General features: G+C 45.8%; 1 protein-coding gene across 1 annotated transcript in view; it reads right to left on the reverse strand.

Moving 5' to 3' along the window:
• Positions 1-170: 170 nt before the first annotated feature.
• Positions 171-18,577, reverse strand: part of ETF1 (eukaryotic translation termination factor 1) — a 28,923-nt gene continuing 10,516 nt past the window's right edge. The window contains exons 2-10 of the mRNA XM_069869668.1: positions 13,157-13,332; positions 12,238-12,377; positions 8,305-8,443; positions 7,192-7,382; positions 6,533-6,662; positions 5,608-5,763; positions 5,040-5,104; positions 3,742-3,889; positions 171-2,276 (exon numbers count right to left, since the gene is read on the reverse strand). Of these exons, the coding sequence (XP_069725769.1) occupies positions 2,194-2,276; positions 3,742-3,889; positions 5,040-5,104; positions 5,608-5,763; positions 6,533-6,662; positions 7,192-7,382; positions 8,305-8,443; positions 12,238-12,377; positions 13,157-13,332 (1,228 nt within the window). The 3' untranslated portion in view covers positions 171-2,193. The remainder of the gene's footprint in view (positions 2,277-3,741; positions 3,890-5,039; positions 5,105-5,607; positions 5,764-6,532; positions 6,663-7,191; positions 7,383-8,304; positions 8,444-12,237; positions 12,378-13,156; positions 13,333-18,577) is intronic.

The raw sequence follows: 18,577 nt of genomic DNA on the forward strand, positions 1-18,577 counted from the left end.
AGTTCAATCTCTGCTGCAGCTTCAAAGAGCTCCGCAGTACGAAGACTGAACGCGATGTTCTCAAGACCAGCTACAAAACAGCTACCTCCACAAGTACTGCCCTGAAGCCGGCACCGAGCTGAGAGTAAAGCAGTTTCCTGGGCTAAGAAAAATAAACCAGGAGTCCGTACTATATTCTTAAATATGGTTTAATACTCTTCTCCATTTCTGTACATCACAACACCAAGATATCACTGCTCGGGATCTCTCTGCAGAGGCTATATAGTATGCGAAGGCTAGGATTTTTCACCCCCGTTTAATGTGTTTGTATGTGTGAGTGTAATACATATCAGTATATATTGATATACACATCAATATATAATGCAATATATATCACTGAAGAGAACACATTGATTAAAGAAATACAAAAATTTGGCATCATTTCCAAACTTAAATAGTAAAAATAAAAACTACAAAAAGGAGCTGCATACCCTAATGTATCATGTGAAACAACAAGCAGTATATTCAAAAACTGTAAATTTACATCCAATTTTTCTGGTCTTGTCATGTCACATCAGACCCATTTACAATGGCAAAATCCAGAACATACCGCCCTGGAGACCGCAAAGGTGCTCAAACCTGGGGTTGTGTAGAACTACAGGGGACCCAGATACACCTTTTGTGAGCGATTCCAGCTTCCACGTGAGAACGACAGCAAAGCCATCTGCCAGGTCAAAAACCAGGGTTACAAATCATATTGCTCATTGTGACAGGAATTTTGGACCTCAAAGAACAGCGTGGCAGAAGTTTTAAGACAAGCTCCCCCTTCATTCAAGTGAAACAGGATTATTGGAAAAATAGGCAGGTATGCAACTTGGAACAGAAGCTGCTTTCGACCGATGCACCAGGAGTGACAGAGCCAGTGAAGAACAGAGCTACCTAGCAGCACTGCATCAGCGTGCCCGGAGAACCCTGGAACCCCAAAAAGCAGCAAGATTTGTGCACTATCTCGTGCCAACGTTCACTTCACCCTCTACCTGCAGACCCTCTGAAAAACCCGTAGCCATTTCTAGCCAGTCAAAATTCATTCTATAGAGCAGGCACGACAAAAAGCTTCCTGGAGTCTGGATGCAACCAGAAGTTTTCACCCATTAAGGGTGCATTAGAGTTCAGCATCGGATTTACAGGAGGTTTGTGAGCCTCTACAGTAACAGACTGAGTGCTGGAGGTGGATGTCCTGTGCCAACCAGGATCCAAGGCTGCAAATGCACCAGTACTGAGAGTCAGTCAAGGACTCCGCTTACTAATTATTCCTGTAAAATACCCGCTTCCATTAAAGAACTGTGGGTTCAAATTCACATAATCAAGGAAACCTTACGCAGTCCTAAAGCAAAAAGAAAAACAAAACTTACTGAGGAACAACACAAAGCAAAGTGTACCTTACTTCACTTAAATCGTAGGTTTATTTTTTTGTCAAGACTGAAAAAAAAAAAAAGCAGCCCCTCCTGATGGCTGCACTGCTCAAACCCAATTAAAGCCCAAGACTTCAGCAGCATTTCCATTGCAATCAATGAAGTGCATTTCCTAGTTTGTAAGAGCAGTGCTTCCGCAAATAGATTAAAGCACGTTTGGCTGGTAAGCCTCCCCAAACCATCTGAATTTGCAAGCCACACGTTACAATCTAGCACTCTAGGGAAGTGCCTTTCTTACTCTTTTGAAGTGAATGAATGGCTCCAATCACATTACATTTCTTCTTCTGCAGTCTAAGCTGAGAATGCCATGTAAATGGGTCACGTTGCTGCGAAACGCAGCAACTGATTTCTCCAAAGTAAAAAGAAACAAACCAGTAGGATCTTACTTCTATTAATTTTTGAAGGAAGAGGTTTACAGCAGTTAATGTATCATGAAGGTTAAAAAAATCATTTTCATAAAATACAAGAGCAACCAATTTCACCATTGAGTAAAAGTAAAAACTGGGATTCTTTTTAAATTAGTTCAAAGTGGCATATAGGAACTTAGTAGTTTGCTGCTGTACTGACACTATGACAAATCAAAGTGTAGGGTTTCGCTTTTTTAAATCCAATGCTTGCGGATCAAGTTCTGGAAATGTTCCAATTCTAAGGCAGGGATCTGTTGTGTTTTCCACCATGAGTTTGCTCCTTGGGTTGGATGCTGGAGGGGCGAGGCACATTTTGCCAGACCCAGGGCGACTACCTAGTAGTCATCAAGGTCAAAAAATTCATCGTCTCCTCCTTGGTATTCCATTCCCTGGAAGTCCACTCGGTACCGCAAGATACCTGGTAAAAACAACACGCTTTAGCTTCTTCAAAATTCAAAGAGCTAGAAAGGCATTTCAAGTAGTTTACCGAGCCCTGGCTGTAATTCGATTTTCCAAAGCTGCCTTAGCATGTTCTCCTCAGACTGGTGACTGGCAGCAGACACACAGCTAGAGTGGAAATGCCACAGCCATGTCACTGCCCAACATAATTTATTGCCAGAAGGAAGGAAAACCTGCCTATCCTCCACGGACCTGCTTTCTTCTGGAAGAAGCTGAGCCTATTCTAGGACTGTAGCTCCAAAAAAAAAAAAAGTTACCAGTAACAGATTGTTTGTCCTAGTGTAACCACCCAGACAAAGGCCTAGCAGTCAAATTCAGAAGGCAGCTGGCATCGAAATAACTTCTACAATGGAGTAAAAGCAATATTTAATGGAGTAAAAGCAATATTGGGATGGGACTCTTCCCACCCCAAACACCAGCCTTGGGCTCCTGGGAAGCCTTTATCCCTGGGAACATTTACACGGGTGGAAAGTATCCAAGGAGTATTTCCTTTCCAGACTACGGGGCTGGAGCATGGTAGAAAGGAGTATCCCACCATGGAAAGAGGCTGGATCTGGCAGGACAGGAAGGATTCCTGGAATTACAAACCCTAAAAACTTAGGAATGTGTTGCTTTTAATGTAGCCAAACAATTCAAACTTGTTTCCTTCTAACGGGTGTTCTCTGGCCACTCAAAATCTCTTGTTACAATACACTCTTTTACATCCATAAGCTTAAACACACTAAGTGGCCACAGTTGGCTTATCAGCAAACAAGCAACAGCTTTGTCCTGGAATCCCGGGTTTGGGGAAAATAAGGTGCAGGCAGGTGGTTCTGCTCTATCCTGCTCATGATTTTTGTCAAACTGAAGCACATGAGTTTATCTGCACCCTCGGCAGGCTCAGCTGAAACTGGTCAGTGAGCCCAAGAGGACTAAAGGGTTTCAGAAGCCTCATTTTGCTGTGAGGTTGGGCCAAAAATACTTTTATTTTGAAAAGAAGAGGAATACAGTTGAGCAAAGTTCAGGGAAGTTCTGAGAGATGAATAACAGCTATCCAACTGCTTCAGAAACTCGGCTAGTGTTTGTCACGCAGCACTTCTACACAGCAGGGCATGGTCTGCCATCAAAACAACTGTGCAGAGATAGAGGGAAGCAGTGTGCAGCCCTTCCGCAACTGAGCAGCTGGGAGGAAGGACAATCCACCCGCTGAAGGACAAGGGGATCTGAGGAACAGAGTCCTAAGTGACAGCTGACTAACAGGCAGTCACTTCACTGAGCAGGGAATTAATTCACCTGGAGGTCCCTGATGAACATAACAGTTTCTTAAACTGGTATTGTGACTAATAGCAGTAAGACCAATTTGTTTAGCTTTCTACTTGTTCTGGCACTAGATTATCAAATTAACCATTAAAAAAAGACAAACACATTTTTCTCTTGCAGTTTACCTCCAATTCCTCCAAATCCTTTCACAAATTGAGATCCTTCCTGTGATTTGTCTGTAACAATTTCCAATGTTGCTCCAAATTTCTTGTAGTTGTTTGCAAACCACTCCAGAAGGGGCATACTTTCTATCAGTTCATGTTCCTGGCCCGTCTATGCACACATTTGAGGGGGAAAAGAAAACGTTATGGTCACTGGATGTTAGATAGCGACACAATTCACAACAAAAGTTATTGGCTTAAACATCACCACTGTCTTTTCAGTCCCAAGACAGAGACACCAGGCTGCAGCAGCCCGACACAGCTGCCAGGGTGGGTGGTATTCCTGACACACCTGTGTCACACAAGTGCTGGCACAAGCTGAAGGCTCCTGGTGCCAAGACATTAAATATTAACAGGTCTCGTGTTTTGGGCCTCCACATGACAGGAGTCAGTGGAGAAGCAGGAGAGAAAACGCCTCGTTTGTTCTTCTGCTCAACTGTCTTTTCGTGCTATACCCTTATTTTTCACTGTTCCTTATGATTTACTTTATACCCCACAGTCCATCGCCGCTCATCTAACCAAGGACTGTTTTCTCTAGGAAATACTGATCTAGGTAAAAAGCATAGGTTTGTAAGTAGAAGGCCAAGTGATTATTGCATAGAATTACCACGTCATTGCAGGTAACCCCGTAAAACTTCTGTGCATAGAAGGAATCTGTAATTGCCCCACCAGGGGTGAAAGCAGCTGGAGATGGCTACCCTGGCAGTCCTAACATGAGACAGAAACAACCGCCCTGTTCGCCAGGGACAGACTTTTTTTGCCCAGTTTACTCTGCCGCGTAATAAAGACTCTCCACACATCCCAAGAGAGGGTTTTCTGACCTGTACAGGCAAGAAACTCACAGGCAATGAATGACAGATCCACATTTCAAACATATCTAAGAAGGAAACACTCCCTTGCACTTAAATCCATGTAATAGTTTCTAACTTCACCATTGTTGTGTATTGACCAAATCAGCACACAGTAAGCAGGGAGTACTGGTTTGGGACCTTAGTCTGGTCAAAGACTCCATACTGCCTATCGCTTCGACTCATTTACACAACCTTGGAACTGGCAGCAGTGATGACTATAGAAAAGCAAGCCTAGAATCCAGGGGCTGCACTGACGGTGAACAGGAAGAGCCACAGGCTGCCATCCTGAAGTCTTGTCTGAGCGCCAGAAAGGTCACTGCGCTGAGATGCATGCGGCAAGCTAAGCTCAGATATTCAGAATGCTGCACCAGCATGGTCAGAATAGATCTACAGGCCCCAAAGCTGAAATACCTCTTTATCTGTGAAGTGGGATTTATCCTTCTCTTGCTCTGGTGTCAAATACAGAATCTTCTCCTCTGAGAATGGAAAGAAAAAAAAAATATATAAGGTTGGATAGGACTACCAGATGCAGGTTAAAGACAGTGAGACTGACAGCAGCCAGTGATTACACTACAGAGGGTTTGGTCATCGACACGGCCTTTCTGAAAGGCAGAGGCCCTGCTGTGGCACAGGGTTTGTCTGCAGTCACCAAGAACTGTGTTTCTGGACAGAAGGGTGAGGTCAGTCTCCCCTCTATATTTTGCATTTACACAACTGAAAGGCAGGTTTCATGCTGTCTCTGTGACAAGCACCCACCCCATCCCAGCAGTGCTTTCTCCCCAGTGGAAACTTCCTAATTTCAGACTTTTCCCCCAGAGCAGCTGGGAAGCTGCAAGTTAGTGACCTTTCCACCCAACATTCCCTTGATCAAGTCCTTAAAGGTCTACTCAGTGAGTTCCTCCAGCATAATCTATCCAAGCAAGATGGCTTAGGCGTTAAACCCTCAGGGACCTTTCAGCGTCACAGAAGTGCTACGTACCCTCCGTGCCTTGGCAGTGCAGAACGTATCTCATTATATCCAGATTTTCATAGACTATCAGTATCTCTACTGCTCCCATTTCCAAAGCTTTTAGTGTATCTTCAACGCCAAAACAGTACTTCCCCGTGTCCTGACTGATTTCATCGAAGTATCGTCCTGCAGACAGGATACAGAGAAAGGGATCATCATAAACACTGATCATGCCACACGGATTTTTAACAAGCTTGATTTGAATGCAAGAAGAAACTGGAAGAGGAGACTGCAACATCACTGAGGGACACAAGGGTTGTAACATGTCAGAGCATGTAATTTAGGACGTTCATCGGCAGAAAGTCAACTCCAAACACTGCCCCATCAGGAATCTCACTCCACTCAAAGCCTCACCTTTGTTACGAAACAATCAGAGTAATCCACTAGCAGGCACTATTTAACTTGGGTTTTGTCAGCGTAAGGTAGTTACTGTTATTACTATTGCCCTCTTGTGCTGTCAAATTAGCAAAGTATGTCTGCTGACAGTCAAACAATGGATCATTTCTACTGCCTTAATCTTAAAACAAAATAAATCTTAACTCTTGTCTTACTGAAGATGAAAATCTGAGGAGATATTCTTTCCCCTCCCACCCAAATGTCACCAGAAGGCTCAAAACAAAGGTGATCTTGGATCTTCTTGGAGAAGATCTTCTTGGAGAAGATCCAAGAAGTTTGGTGGGGAAAAAAAAAAACAACATTAAAACTCCCCACTCCTTCAAGTCCTCCAGGTGCCCAGGGAACAGGAATAATCACTACACATCATGCTCTGCCCACCTTATAGCATCCCATGGCTGAGGCAGCACACAAAGGCAATACCAGGAGGTCTAAAGCAAGATCAAGCACATTCAATTAAGCACACTTAGCTCAGGATGAAGCTGAGCATGGAGTCACATACCTATTAGTTTCTTCTCTTGAATGAATTTCACATTGGAGAGGACCTCAGTTGACAACTCAATCGCTTGATTGAATCCATTTTCTCCTCCATATGAAATGTCAACTAGTTTGAGCACTTTGGATTGCAACCGCTAAACAAGAAAAAGAGAAGAGAGAGGAGAGAGAGTCTATTACACAGCACTGCCGTAAGACCACTTCATAATGCCGCAAGAGTAAGTACTTGGCATAAGTCACAGCATTAATCTATTTTGCTTCACTTGCAAGCAGAGATTGAGTCAGAGGGCCTCTGAATTCTTGATATTGAAGCATAACTTTCAGGCAAGAGGGACACAGAGATTAGATTCACTGGAGTTTAATTCCAATACAGCTTCTACTTTAGATGTGGGAGCATGAAAAATGTGAATGCCAGGTCCACACCAGGGAGGGCAGATTTCTTATTAGCACTGTTATTAAGAAAAGGAGATCTGGCCTCCTCACAGGAGGTATTAGGCAAGAGAGACCTCTTTAGGTTACATTAGATATTTGGTTTTGATCAAATCACTTACAACACCAAGGTTCCATTCCTCCTGAAAAGCACCCTATACCAGAGCTACTTCTGATATCACCAGGTTACTACTGCCAGCTTAAACACTGGGGCTTTGCTCAGAAAAGGCCGCTCACCTGATCAAACATGTCAGATTGACTTAGTTCAGTTTTGAAGTCCGCTGAGCCAGCTAAAACGAGACCAGCCACGTTCACCTTGTCACCAGAAATGAAGAGTTGCACAGCCGTCTCCGCTACCTTCCTTACGTAGTTGTGTCGTTTCTCCATTCTCAAACGAGCGAAGCGCAAGGCAGATTGACCTCCTCTACCTGTAGGAGAGAACAGATGCGAGGTAGCAGTTTGGAAGTCATTTCATCTCAGGACAGTGAGTACATGGTCCCAACTAGGCCCTGAGTAACTGAAGCCAAGGGCAGATGCAGCCTTCAAAATCAGTTGCCACCAGCAGAGCTAGGGGGGTGAATTGAAACAGCAAGTGAATAAAGAGGGTTCATCCACAGCAAGAGGTTTCTCTCCATGCATGCCACAGAGGGAAACATGTTTGAGATTTCTTTTTGTTTTGTACAGACTTGCAATTCTATAGAAGTTTTGAACATCTGTGCACATTCGCTACCTTCATTAAAAGCATCTTCCTTTGTTACGCAGCCTCACATTCTTTTCTTGCTGATGCAATGCATCCCGACAGTCTCTGCTGCAGAAACTTACTGGGAAAGATGTTTCTATTTCATCTCATCCCATTCTAATCTACAGAGAAGGGCAGTAAACCAGGAGTAGCTAACAGACAATGTGCTGAACTCATCACTACAATAGAGCATTGTATAACAGAGCTAGAATTTTCCTTGCTCCATTAGGCTTCCGCAATTCTTGCAAGGAACAGCTCCCTGCATTTCACTGTGGTTTGCACGCAACACCATCAGATGCAAGCTTTGAAGACACTATCAAGTGGTATTAATGTCTGTGCTAGTAATATTTAATTAGGAATGTACCAAAACCAAATAAAGGGTCAAATGCACCAAGAAATAAAAAGCGCCGCTTTAAGAAGATGAACCACATATTACAGTGATTCATTAATTTTGACAGAAGGCTCAGACTAGAGGCTTCGCTGTCAGATTTCAAGGGAGCAAAGAATTGAGGAAAGCTAAACACCTACAGGCCAAGTTCCCTGCTTCTACCCTCCCAGCTCAGCCCACGGCATTCTACCGCAAACAGTCTAGAAACAGGCCAGCGTGTTACCATGCTTCTTTGGAAGATCCACAGTGAATTTGTGCAGGACTTCTCGCGTGTTTCCTTGAAGAGTTCCAAAGAGCGCACCGCTACCATCTATTACAATAAAGCCAAACTTGCTGTCATCAGAGAGCAGCGCTGTAAGAGCCTGGAACAGAAAACAAAACTGTCAGCAGTAAGCACCAGTTGCATCCTGGGCTGCAAGAAAAGTAGGGCCCGTGGGGCGAGGGAGGGGATTTTGCCCCTTACTACACTCTTGTGAGACTCCACATGGAGTATTTTGCATTGGAATCCCCAACGTAAGAGGGATATGGAACTGTTGGAACAGGTCTTGAAGAGGACACGAAGATGATCCAAGGAGTGGAGCACCTCCCATCCAAGTGGAGGCCGAGGTTGTTCAGCCTGGAGAAGAGAAGGCTATGAGGAGACCTTACAGCAACTTCCAGTACTGAAACAGGCTTCAGGAAAGCTGGGGAGGGGCTTTTTACCAGGGTGGATAGCGATAGGATGGGGGGGAATGGCTTTAAATTGGAAGGGGGAAGATTTAAATTAGATATTAGGAAGAAATTCTTCACAATGAAGGTGATAAGGCCCTGGCCCAAGTTGCCCAGAGCAGTGGTGGCTGCCCCGTCCCTGGAGGTGTTCAAGGCCAGGCTGGACGGGGCTTGGAGCACCTGATCCAGTAGGAGGTGTCTCTGCCCAGGGCAGGGGTTGCATATGGATGGGCTTTGAGGTCCCTTCCAACTCAAACTATTCTATGATTCAGGTTCAGAAAGGCTACCAGGAACAATACGCCTCAATAAATCGTAGTTCCACAGGTGGTCATTACTATCTTTACAAACAAACTAGAGCAAGAGCAGATTCAGGAGTTGAGACCACCCCAGTTACTGTCTCACACAACACTGCCAAGGGCAAAAAGAAGACTAATATTTAAGCTTGTGTTAAGCTGGTCATTGCATCACCAGTTCCTCACATGGCATCACAGGCAGGTATAATAGCAAAACCCTAAAGACTGGCTCTGGAAAGCGTTCAGTGAAACGGATCACACCTCTGCGAGGCTCCATCAGCTCACCGGATGGCAAAACTGGAAGAGTAATTTTCCTAGCCTTTGAGCCAGGGAAGCAGAAATCACTTAGTTTACTGGTTGCTCAGATTTATACTGCAAAGCCCCAGCACAGACCAGCTTTCAACTTGCCAACTACCACAACTGCTGGTTTGCTGCACCAAGCAGTCCCAAAGGTGGAGTGATGAAATCTACAGTGGCTGTGACAAATTCAGCCTCACAAAGCAGAGTTAAGTGACAGCAGCAGTAAATGTCCTGTGCCTAACTGGCTGTAGAGAAAAGTGTCATGATGGCTGCTGGAAAATGAAATTATCTTTCAATTTACTTCCCTTTACACTGGGAAGCAAAATTCATCCTGCCAGGTCATTTAAGTTGACTAGCAACTAAATCACTACTTAGTAGAAAGGCTTTTGAGCTACTTTTGTCCAATTTCCTGGCCAGCCCTGCTTCTGGTGGTGTGGGATGTCTGTAACTACCCAAATTCCACATTGCTTCTAAGGCTCGGTCAGCTGCTGCTCCCTCAGGGCAGCCAGAGCAGGCAGCACACATGCTTCTGTTCACTTATGCAAACCCAATAAATGTAATCGCAAGAATCCTCTTTCCGAATGGCTTAAACACATCAGCAGGACAGAGAACTTGTCAAATGCTAGATTGTTTTAAGTCACAGGTTTAATACTGAAAGAATGATGGTGCTGGTTTACTGCACAGGACCTTTAAGTGCCTGCATGCCTGCCAGCTTGATTGCTGGGAGGAATGGAAGGAATAAAAACCATCAGTCATCTTCATTCAAAACCCACACAACCAATTCTACAGATTTCAAGCTTAAAAGAAACAGACACTAAAGTTTAATGGAATCTGCTGGCCAAAAAAAATATTCTGTATCAATTCCCCAGAAGCAGGATGAAGGAGAGGAGGAAGTGGCATATTACATTGCACTCTATTTAACTGGGGCAGAGCCAAGCAAATCGTGCGACTGAAATGGACGTTCTAGCCAAGGTACCAAAATAAGTCATTGTAAATCCCGCCCTTCAGACAGAAATCAGGGTTTATATCCCTTTTGGGAAGTTACTTCAGTTTCACACAGGCAATAAAGTATCTAGAGGAAATTTTATCAGGTACTTCTGCCAGGGAGCAGATGACTACAGCGCCGATGTTCTTGATTCCCTCTTATCTGAATAAAGTATCCAATCATTAGTGATTCCCCCAACTCCCCCTTCATTAGTTCTATGTCAGCAATTCCACTATGTGGCCTAGCAAGCACAAAAAAGGGAATATTGCTTTTAATCTGCTTCTTCAGCCTGGTCGGAGCTTCCTCTTTGCAAGTTTAGCCTAAAAGGTGAAGATTATGTCCTGTTTCTCCTCCTTAACATGAACTCACCTGCATAGGAATCCTGTTGATGTACTGAGCCAGGTGCCCTACCTGTTTAGTTCTAGGCGCGCACTGGGGGAAAACACTGGCTTAAAGGGACAGCTCTACACAATGAAAGGCAAGTAAAGGCTTCAGTGCTCAAGGCAGCAAACAGGAGGCTTCTACTTACAGCTACGCCTGGTTCTGCCGTGCAAGCAATACCAAGTAAAATAATCACACACTTAAAAGACACAGGAGAGCAAGCAGCCCATGGAGAAAGGTGCTGTCACTAATCACATCAGTAGCAGCAGTTAGCACAAATTCCACAAGTTACTGCCACTTTCGCTGAGGAATGCTACACACTAGCAAGAGGGTATTAACAGCTGCCTCTAGGGAACAGACCACAGGGCAGCAGCCGCTTTTTTCTGTATTGAATCAGTGCCCTGAGGCAGCAGCTGCAGCCAGGACCAAATTAATCCCTTTCCTGACAGGGCAGGGGGCAACCCACCACTGCCCACCCACTGCCAACAATGCCAGGGACAAAGTACCTCCCTTAGCTTTGCACTGCTGGCTCTCTCCTGAATCCTTATTTACCTCTTGCTTTCAATCGCCTACGGACCTGTGGGCTCAGCAGCACTCAAGAGCTCTACCTGCACATAGTTTTGCTATTTCTGGTGGGTAAAAGATGGATTGGGATTTTATCCTTGATGGGGCAACAGAACAATAGGGGTACATCTCATCTGTGCAACAAGCGTACTTTTTTTTGCTGTACTCCTAACCTTTGAAACCAAATTGTGGATCAGATCACCAAAACCAAGCAAGCACGCAGAACTACATCACTTAAGGGCCTATCAGTCCCATGTCGTAGCAGTTTAATAACAGGCCTTTAACTCTTCAGCCCACACATTCATTGTGGTGGATGCCATGGACATGAAGGACAGTTAGTCAACAGAGCCAAAATGGCCTTAGACACAATAAACTGACTTCATACAGTCAAAGTGCAATCTGCATCCATTTAAATATGCCTCAAAACATACTTTTAACTAAGATCAGAAGTTGGATAAAAGCAAGCCCACTTTACCCCAGACAGATTACACACGTGCCAGTTCTCCACGAAGGGTCCCAGTTAACACAGCTGATATCTAGACTGGCAGCACTAATGTTATCTTGGCATTACTTTAATGCCTGGCTTGGAATAAGATCTACGGGTCTCTAAGGTTAAGAAAAAACCCTGCCTCCAATTACAGAAGAAAGCTTATGTCTGAGGGTTACACAAACTCAACAGTTACTACATGGGCCATAAAGCCAGCTCTAGCAGGAGCTGGACAACATCTTTACTGCTTTCAGCAAGCATCACACATTTCTCAGTGCCAGCCCATCACCCAGTGGCTTCACCAGCAAGACATCTTCATTAAAGCCTCCTGTTCTACAGCCGCTGGAAGCGAGCATGCCAAGGGTGGTTGCAGTGAGTCTAGCAAAGCAACCTGACTGCAACTACTGCAAGACCAGCAGGCAAAGGGAGACTTCTTACCTCTGTGTGGAATTTGTTGTCACACAAGTACAACGATGTATTGATTGGTTTGAAAGGTTCAAAGTCGATGTTGACTTTCTTCTCTTTTCCTTCTTCCGTCACAATTGTTCCACAGTAAACAACCAGACCATTTGGAGGTACTACAAAGGACATAGGCAATTTTAGATTACTAAGAAACACTCAGAGCTGTATGCATCAAAAACCAACTACTAGGCCTTGAGATAGAGTTGAAACTGAAGTTCTCAAGTTCTTTTACTTTCCATTTCCCCCACTTCATTCCCTCCTAGATGGAAAACAAACAAATGTAGCGCACCTAAACTGAACAGTTTAGAGCAGGAAGCTAAAGGTAATGCTGATGGAAAGGTGTACAACAGAGCTGCAAGAACATATACCTGTTCATTAAACCCATCAGCTTGCAAGTTCATAGAATCCAGAAAAAGCCTGAACATCCCTTGAACAACATGAAGTTTTCCTAGTTCTTACACAGCGATTTATAGACTGACCATCTCAATGAAGGCCACTCGTCAGCGTAAAGACTGTAGCTATGAACTCATCTGACAGCCTGGATCTATTTCCTCCCAGTGGCATCCATAAAGCATACCTACATTTCTGCCTGATGGAAAACCACTAGTTTAATGCAAACAAACTATTGTGGAGCAGCTCTTAAGAGGCCCAGGTTTAGAAGAGTCAGCACTGTTAAGACGGGCTCAGGATTCCATCCTATCAAAGCCAAGGGCCATTCCACTATTCTAGCCCCAAGATCTACCCCTGAAGCAGCCATCCATGGGCAACATACCTGAATATCAACATAAACAGCAGCACAAGCCAACAGATTTGGTTAGCAGAACTGCACAGCAGGAACTTAAGGCTGCTTCCAAGCAAGGGAAGTTGGCCAGCCTCCATACAAGCTAGGAGTTACCTTTGTTATAGAGTTTCAGTCTTTGCTGTACAGATGTAATGGCTCCCAGTACTGAAAGGCGATTCACTCGAGACTTAATGTTGGAGGCGGTGCCAAACTCATCCGCTAACATTTTTGCCACTCGGGAAATCTGGTCTTTGGGGGGAATGATCAACGATATCATGCTGGTACCATTGCTGGGAAAGGAAAAGAGAGGGGTTGTGAGGAGTCACCAGCCAAAGCAACACATGTTTCCATACCATATTCTGTGCACACAGCTCCCTCTCCTCCCACCCCCCAAGGACGCTTCACTTCACTGCAAGTGATTTAATTCCCCTTCTGCTAGACAATAATAGGAGAGAAAAGGAAACAGAACAGACTCTTCAGAGGATTTGACTCCACAACCAAGTGTTCAGGTCAGCCGTTGCCAAGAAAGTCCTCCCAAAAGCCGCTCCTCTAACCTGGGATACTACTCTGGAGAAAAAGAACATGCACAGGCTAAGGGCTGCAAGCTGAAGGCATGAAAGCAGTCCCCAGCAGAGATGATTTAAAACAATGCAGCCACATACTTGAGGGACATTTTTAAGCCCATTCCATTTGTTCTAAGACAGCTGGAGCACTAACCAGCCCAAGTGCTGTTTTAACACTTTGTTCTCCTCAGACGAATACCGAACACTGGACTGGAAGGCTCATTTTGCAGCAGTTAGTCCTTTTCACTTCTCCAACAGCACTCGCCTCCATGGAGAGGCTCATCAATGCTGGCAGCTGCTTTAAATAAAGCACGCTTAAGCACACAACTGCTAATTCAGTGCACCAAGCCCAGACACAGAGTCACAAGGTAAGACCCAACAGATCACAGACCTGGCTTAAATTAAATGTGAAAAAAGTAAGTCTGATATTCATGTTTCCTGTGTCTTCAGGGTGAATCCTGCAAAGGTCTTAATCCCCAAAGCAGCCTCGTGGTTCAAATCCAAAACAAAGAACAGGGAAGTTCCTGTCTGCGTTCCAGCAGGTCCCTCCCATGTGCCATTGAAGTATCCCAGGTATCTGAAGCGCTCCTTCTGCATTGTCTCAAAGTAAACCCAGACTTCACGCTTCACATCAGAGTAATGGCATAAAAATCAAATACCTCATTGTGTCCTCCAGCCCTCCCACAAGCAAACCAGCCAAGCCGTGTGAAAAACCCTCCACTCAGGATTCTGGCAGAATTCGGAGAAACGACAAAATGCCTTTCAGCCATTAAAAAAAAGCGGTTTGCTCTCTCACATTCCTTACGGCAGGATTAGACCAGCACAGTATCTGCCTGCTGCTGTTTCAGACTGTCACACACTAACGTCCTGCCTGAAGTGTTTGGGCTACAGAGACAGCAGGGAAGTGCTTTAAAAAGCATCACTCCATTAGCCTCTTTACAAAAGTTGTACAGCCCTCTTCCTAAGATCTTCAATTCAGGCCAAGTTGAAACAGATGCTGGTAGGTCAAATACGTCCCGACCTTAAAGGCAGCTAATTGGGTTTAATATCCAAGATCCCCATACGCACTAATAGAGAAAGCCACAAAGAGACACTTGCACGCGTTATTCCCAGAAGGAGCTTTGAGCCATGCCGACAGCTATCAGACTTGCAGGTCACACCAGCCAAGAATACTCCATATACCACTCGATTAAAGCAGTTGGCTACCCCAGTGAATGGCACGAGCCTTAGGGGAGATATAATGGCCTATCATTCCCAGCAGGCTCCTTTGAGTAAGAGGGTTGATCAGAACGAAAGCAACTCTTCCCGACTCTTCTGAAAGCTGCACTCTTGAGGCAAGCTCACACAGTTCGTCTCTTCCACTGAAAGAAAAGATCTCAGCCTTCCCAGAGATTAGAAAGCTCTGCACATCACGCCTAACCTGCTGCACCAAGTACAGGCATCCCAGTGTAGCAGATGGAAGATGGAACCATGCACCCCTTGAGCACCCCACAGCTCTCCTGCTAGGAGAGCTCATGCAATTCCTTCTGTGTTGAGGACAGAAGGGAAAGAGCAGACAGTGAGGTATGTGAATAGCAAGGAGGAAGATCAGGTGTGCCTTCCCAAGACTAATTTTTCAGTACAAAAGTACTTGTAAAGCTATCTTTTGTTTTTAAACACAACCCACCCTCAACTCCCAGCCCCTGGCCTCGTGTTATGCCCCACTGCCCCAGAAACACTTGCCAGAGTGCTGTGGGCACTAGCAGGGCTGCTGGCCAGAGCACAGCTCTGTGCACTCTGAGCCGGCTGGATTGCACCAATCCCACACCTCGAAAGAAGCTACATAACAGGTGGTTATTTATATTACACACAATGTCTTATCTATAAGGCAGTCACAAGTGCCAAATTGTTGTTCCTTAGGAACAACCCTGCCCAAAACACCCTACCACTGTAATGCAGCAGGCTTCATGAGCCCTTGTGATTTATTACTGCAAACAAATAAATGAAAAGGGTCTCTCAGATGGAGCTGAATGCATCACCTAAGTCTTGAACTAATTTAACACAGTACAGTACTGTGCTTGGTCCCACCCTTCAGCAAATTCCAGCCTGAATTTATATCCAGAAGCACCTTCCATTACCAACATCAAGTGCATTTCTTGGGTCTGATGTGCTTTTGCCACTATTTACTCAGCCAAAGCTATTTCAGGCACTGATTCCTGCAGAATCCAGCAAAACAGCAGGCGTGCAGCTTGCCACAGGAGCAGAATCAACCAGAGCACCTCACAGCATCCAACTGCGAACACAAGAAAGCTGGAGCCTAGAGCACGAGGCACCCAGCACCCCAAGGGGAACAGCCCCTGCTGGGTACCACTAATCCACCCAACTACTATTTCATTAGGCAGCCAGCTAATTGCAGTTAACAGTCAGCACTCCATGCTCATCTCCCTCTTCCTTAAACAAGCACACAGTCAGGACCTGATCACTAAATTAGACCATGTCCCAGAGAGGCAGAGACCAGGGGACACCAGCAGCAGGTCTGCACCCAAGTGATTGCAATGGTAGCCTAACTCCCTCACGCACCCATTGAGACCTTGTTATCCTCCCACAAGAAAGTGGTTTGCCCTTCTCAAAGCACGTTGGTACCTGGATGTGACCTTCCTGCAGGATGGCAAGGTCTGAGGAAACCCGTGGTTACTGTTGCTCAATGCAGCACAATGAAATTTCTAGAAAATGAAATTTCTAAACTCTAAAGGCCTCTAAAGACAACAGGCTTCGGAGCACATAAGACACTTGCTGCCCTGCGGGCCGTTGGCTGTCAAACAACAACCCCCAGCTCGCTAACTGCTAGACTGAATGTCATTACAGAACTGTTACAGCAAACAATTAAGTGAGTGGTCTAACTAAGGGCAGTGCTCACACTGGCAGCTTAGGATCACAAAGATGATGTGAGGGCTGGAGCCCCTCTGCTATGAGGACAGGCTAAAAGACATGGGGTTGATCAGCCTGGAGAGGAGAAGACTGCGGGGAGACCTTGTAACGGCCTTCCAATAACGAAAGGGGCTCCAGGAAAGCTGGGGAGGGGCTTTTTACAGAGGCTTGTACCAATAGGATGAAGGGGAATTGCTTTAAATTGCAAGTGGGAAGATTTACATTGGATATTAGGAAGGAATTCTTTGCTGTGAAGGTGGTGAGGCCCTGGCCCAGGTTGCCCAGAGCAGTGGTGGCTGCTCCATCCCTGGAGGTGTTCAAGGCCAGGTTGGATGGGGTTTTGAGCAACCTGATCCAGTGGGAGGTGTCCCTGCCCATGGCAGGGGGTTGGAACTGGATGATCTTCAAGGTCCTTTCCAACCAAACCCACTCTAATTCTATGAAATGTGGAAGGAGCTGGTTCTTCCCTGTATCATCCCCAGCACTCCTCCATGAAGGCTGGACCCAAAGCAGTCCGGATTATATTCTGCTTGCCGGGATCATGATTTCAAATACAGTATTGCTAAGAGGTGCCCTCCCCTGGTTTTAGTGCACCCAAGACAAATTATACTGGATCAGCAGGGAGCTAATGCTTTCAGACCAAATTGAGCCAGAAGGTTTAAGCAGCCAGAGCCAGTTGCAGCCCATATTCCAGGCTGAGAAGTGCCTGCACAGCAGCCAAATAGTTGCCACTGTAAAGCAAATGTGTGTGGCGAGACCCGAAATGCTCTGAGAGGTTTGCTGTGTAAGCGGCATCCCAGACCAAGGGCAGCACAATGTGCCACTGCACTAAGAACTGGAGGAGAGAAAACAATTAAATGCACTAGAGGCACCTGCCCACGCACAACAAAGAAACAAGGAGGCAATTAACTGCCAATCTTTGGGAAGGTAGAAGCATTACAAGGTCTGGGTACTATGGTTACTACTCACACTGTGCAAGTCCTGTCAGTAATTGGCAATTAGCGCAGATTTAGCATGGCTGGGAAGGTACCAGCATTAGATATCTCTAGGACAGAAGATGAGGGCTCTGACTTTGCTCCTAAGCCACTGCAGGTAGGCTCCAATATTGCCCCTACACCCTGTCAGAGCACCGTCTGAGGGCAGGAGAAGCAAAACCAAGCACATTGTGTTCCCTCGACGCAGCAAGTTCTTTAGAAGACTGAGGTTTGTGGATAGGACAGCCTGTTCTATTATTAAAACTTCAATGTTACTACAGTTTGAATTTCCGACAGCTGCACCACAACACAAACAGCCTCCCCAGTCACACAGACCTAAGAGCAAACGTTAACAAGCTGTCACACAAGCAGCAGTGTGTGTGGTGCTGAATCATCGCTAACCCAGCCTGAAAAGCTGACAGGAAAAGTTTTGCCACTATTTCTGCAGGCAGGTACTACAGCCTGCAGGCAGCTCCTTTTCCCTGCAGGATCTTCCTGCACTGCCGAAGAGGGATCATCCAGCAGCACCTGACGGTGCCCTACAGCAGCTGTGCCTTCACAGCCCAAGGCTGGCACTGCTGAGCTCTTCCCACAAGACAAGCAGGGATTTCAGAGGCAGCCATGGAGATGATCCAAGGGCTGGAGCACCTCCCATGCAAAGCCAGGCTGAGAGAGTTGGGGTTGGTCAGCCTGGAGAAGAGAAGGCTGCGGGGAGACCTTAGAGCAGCTTCCAGTCCTGAAAGGGGCTCCAGGAAAGCTGAGGAGGGGCTCTTGATCAGGAAGTGTAGGGAGAGGATGAAGGGGAACGGTTTTCATCTGAAAGAGGGGAGATTGAGATGAGATCTTGGGAAGAAATGTTTTGCTGTGAGGGTGGGGAGGCCTTGGCTCAGGCTGGTGGCTGTCCCATCCCTGGAGATGGCTTTGAGAAACCTGATCCAGTGGGAGGTGTCCCTGCCCATGGCAGGGGGTTGGAACTGGATGGCCTTTAAGGTCCCTTCCAGTCCAAACCATTCTGATCTCACAGCTGGATTGCTGTGTGGAACCCCACACCACGTTTGGCACCAGGCGCGGTGCCCGCTGTGTACACAGCT

The sequence above is a fragment of the Phaenicophaeus curvirostris genome, chromosome 15 (assembly GCF_032191515.1).
Source record: "Phaenicophaeus curvirostris isolate KB17595 chromosome 15, BPBGC_Pcur_1.0, whole genome shotgun sequence".
Classification (NCBI taxonomy): Eukaryota; Metazoa; Chordata; class Aves; order Cuculiformes; family Cuculidae; genus Phaenicophaeus; species Phaenicophaeus curvirostris.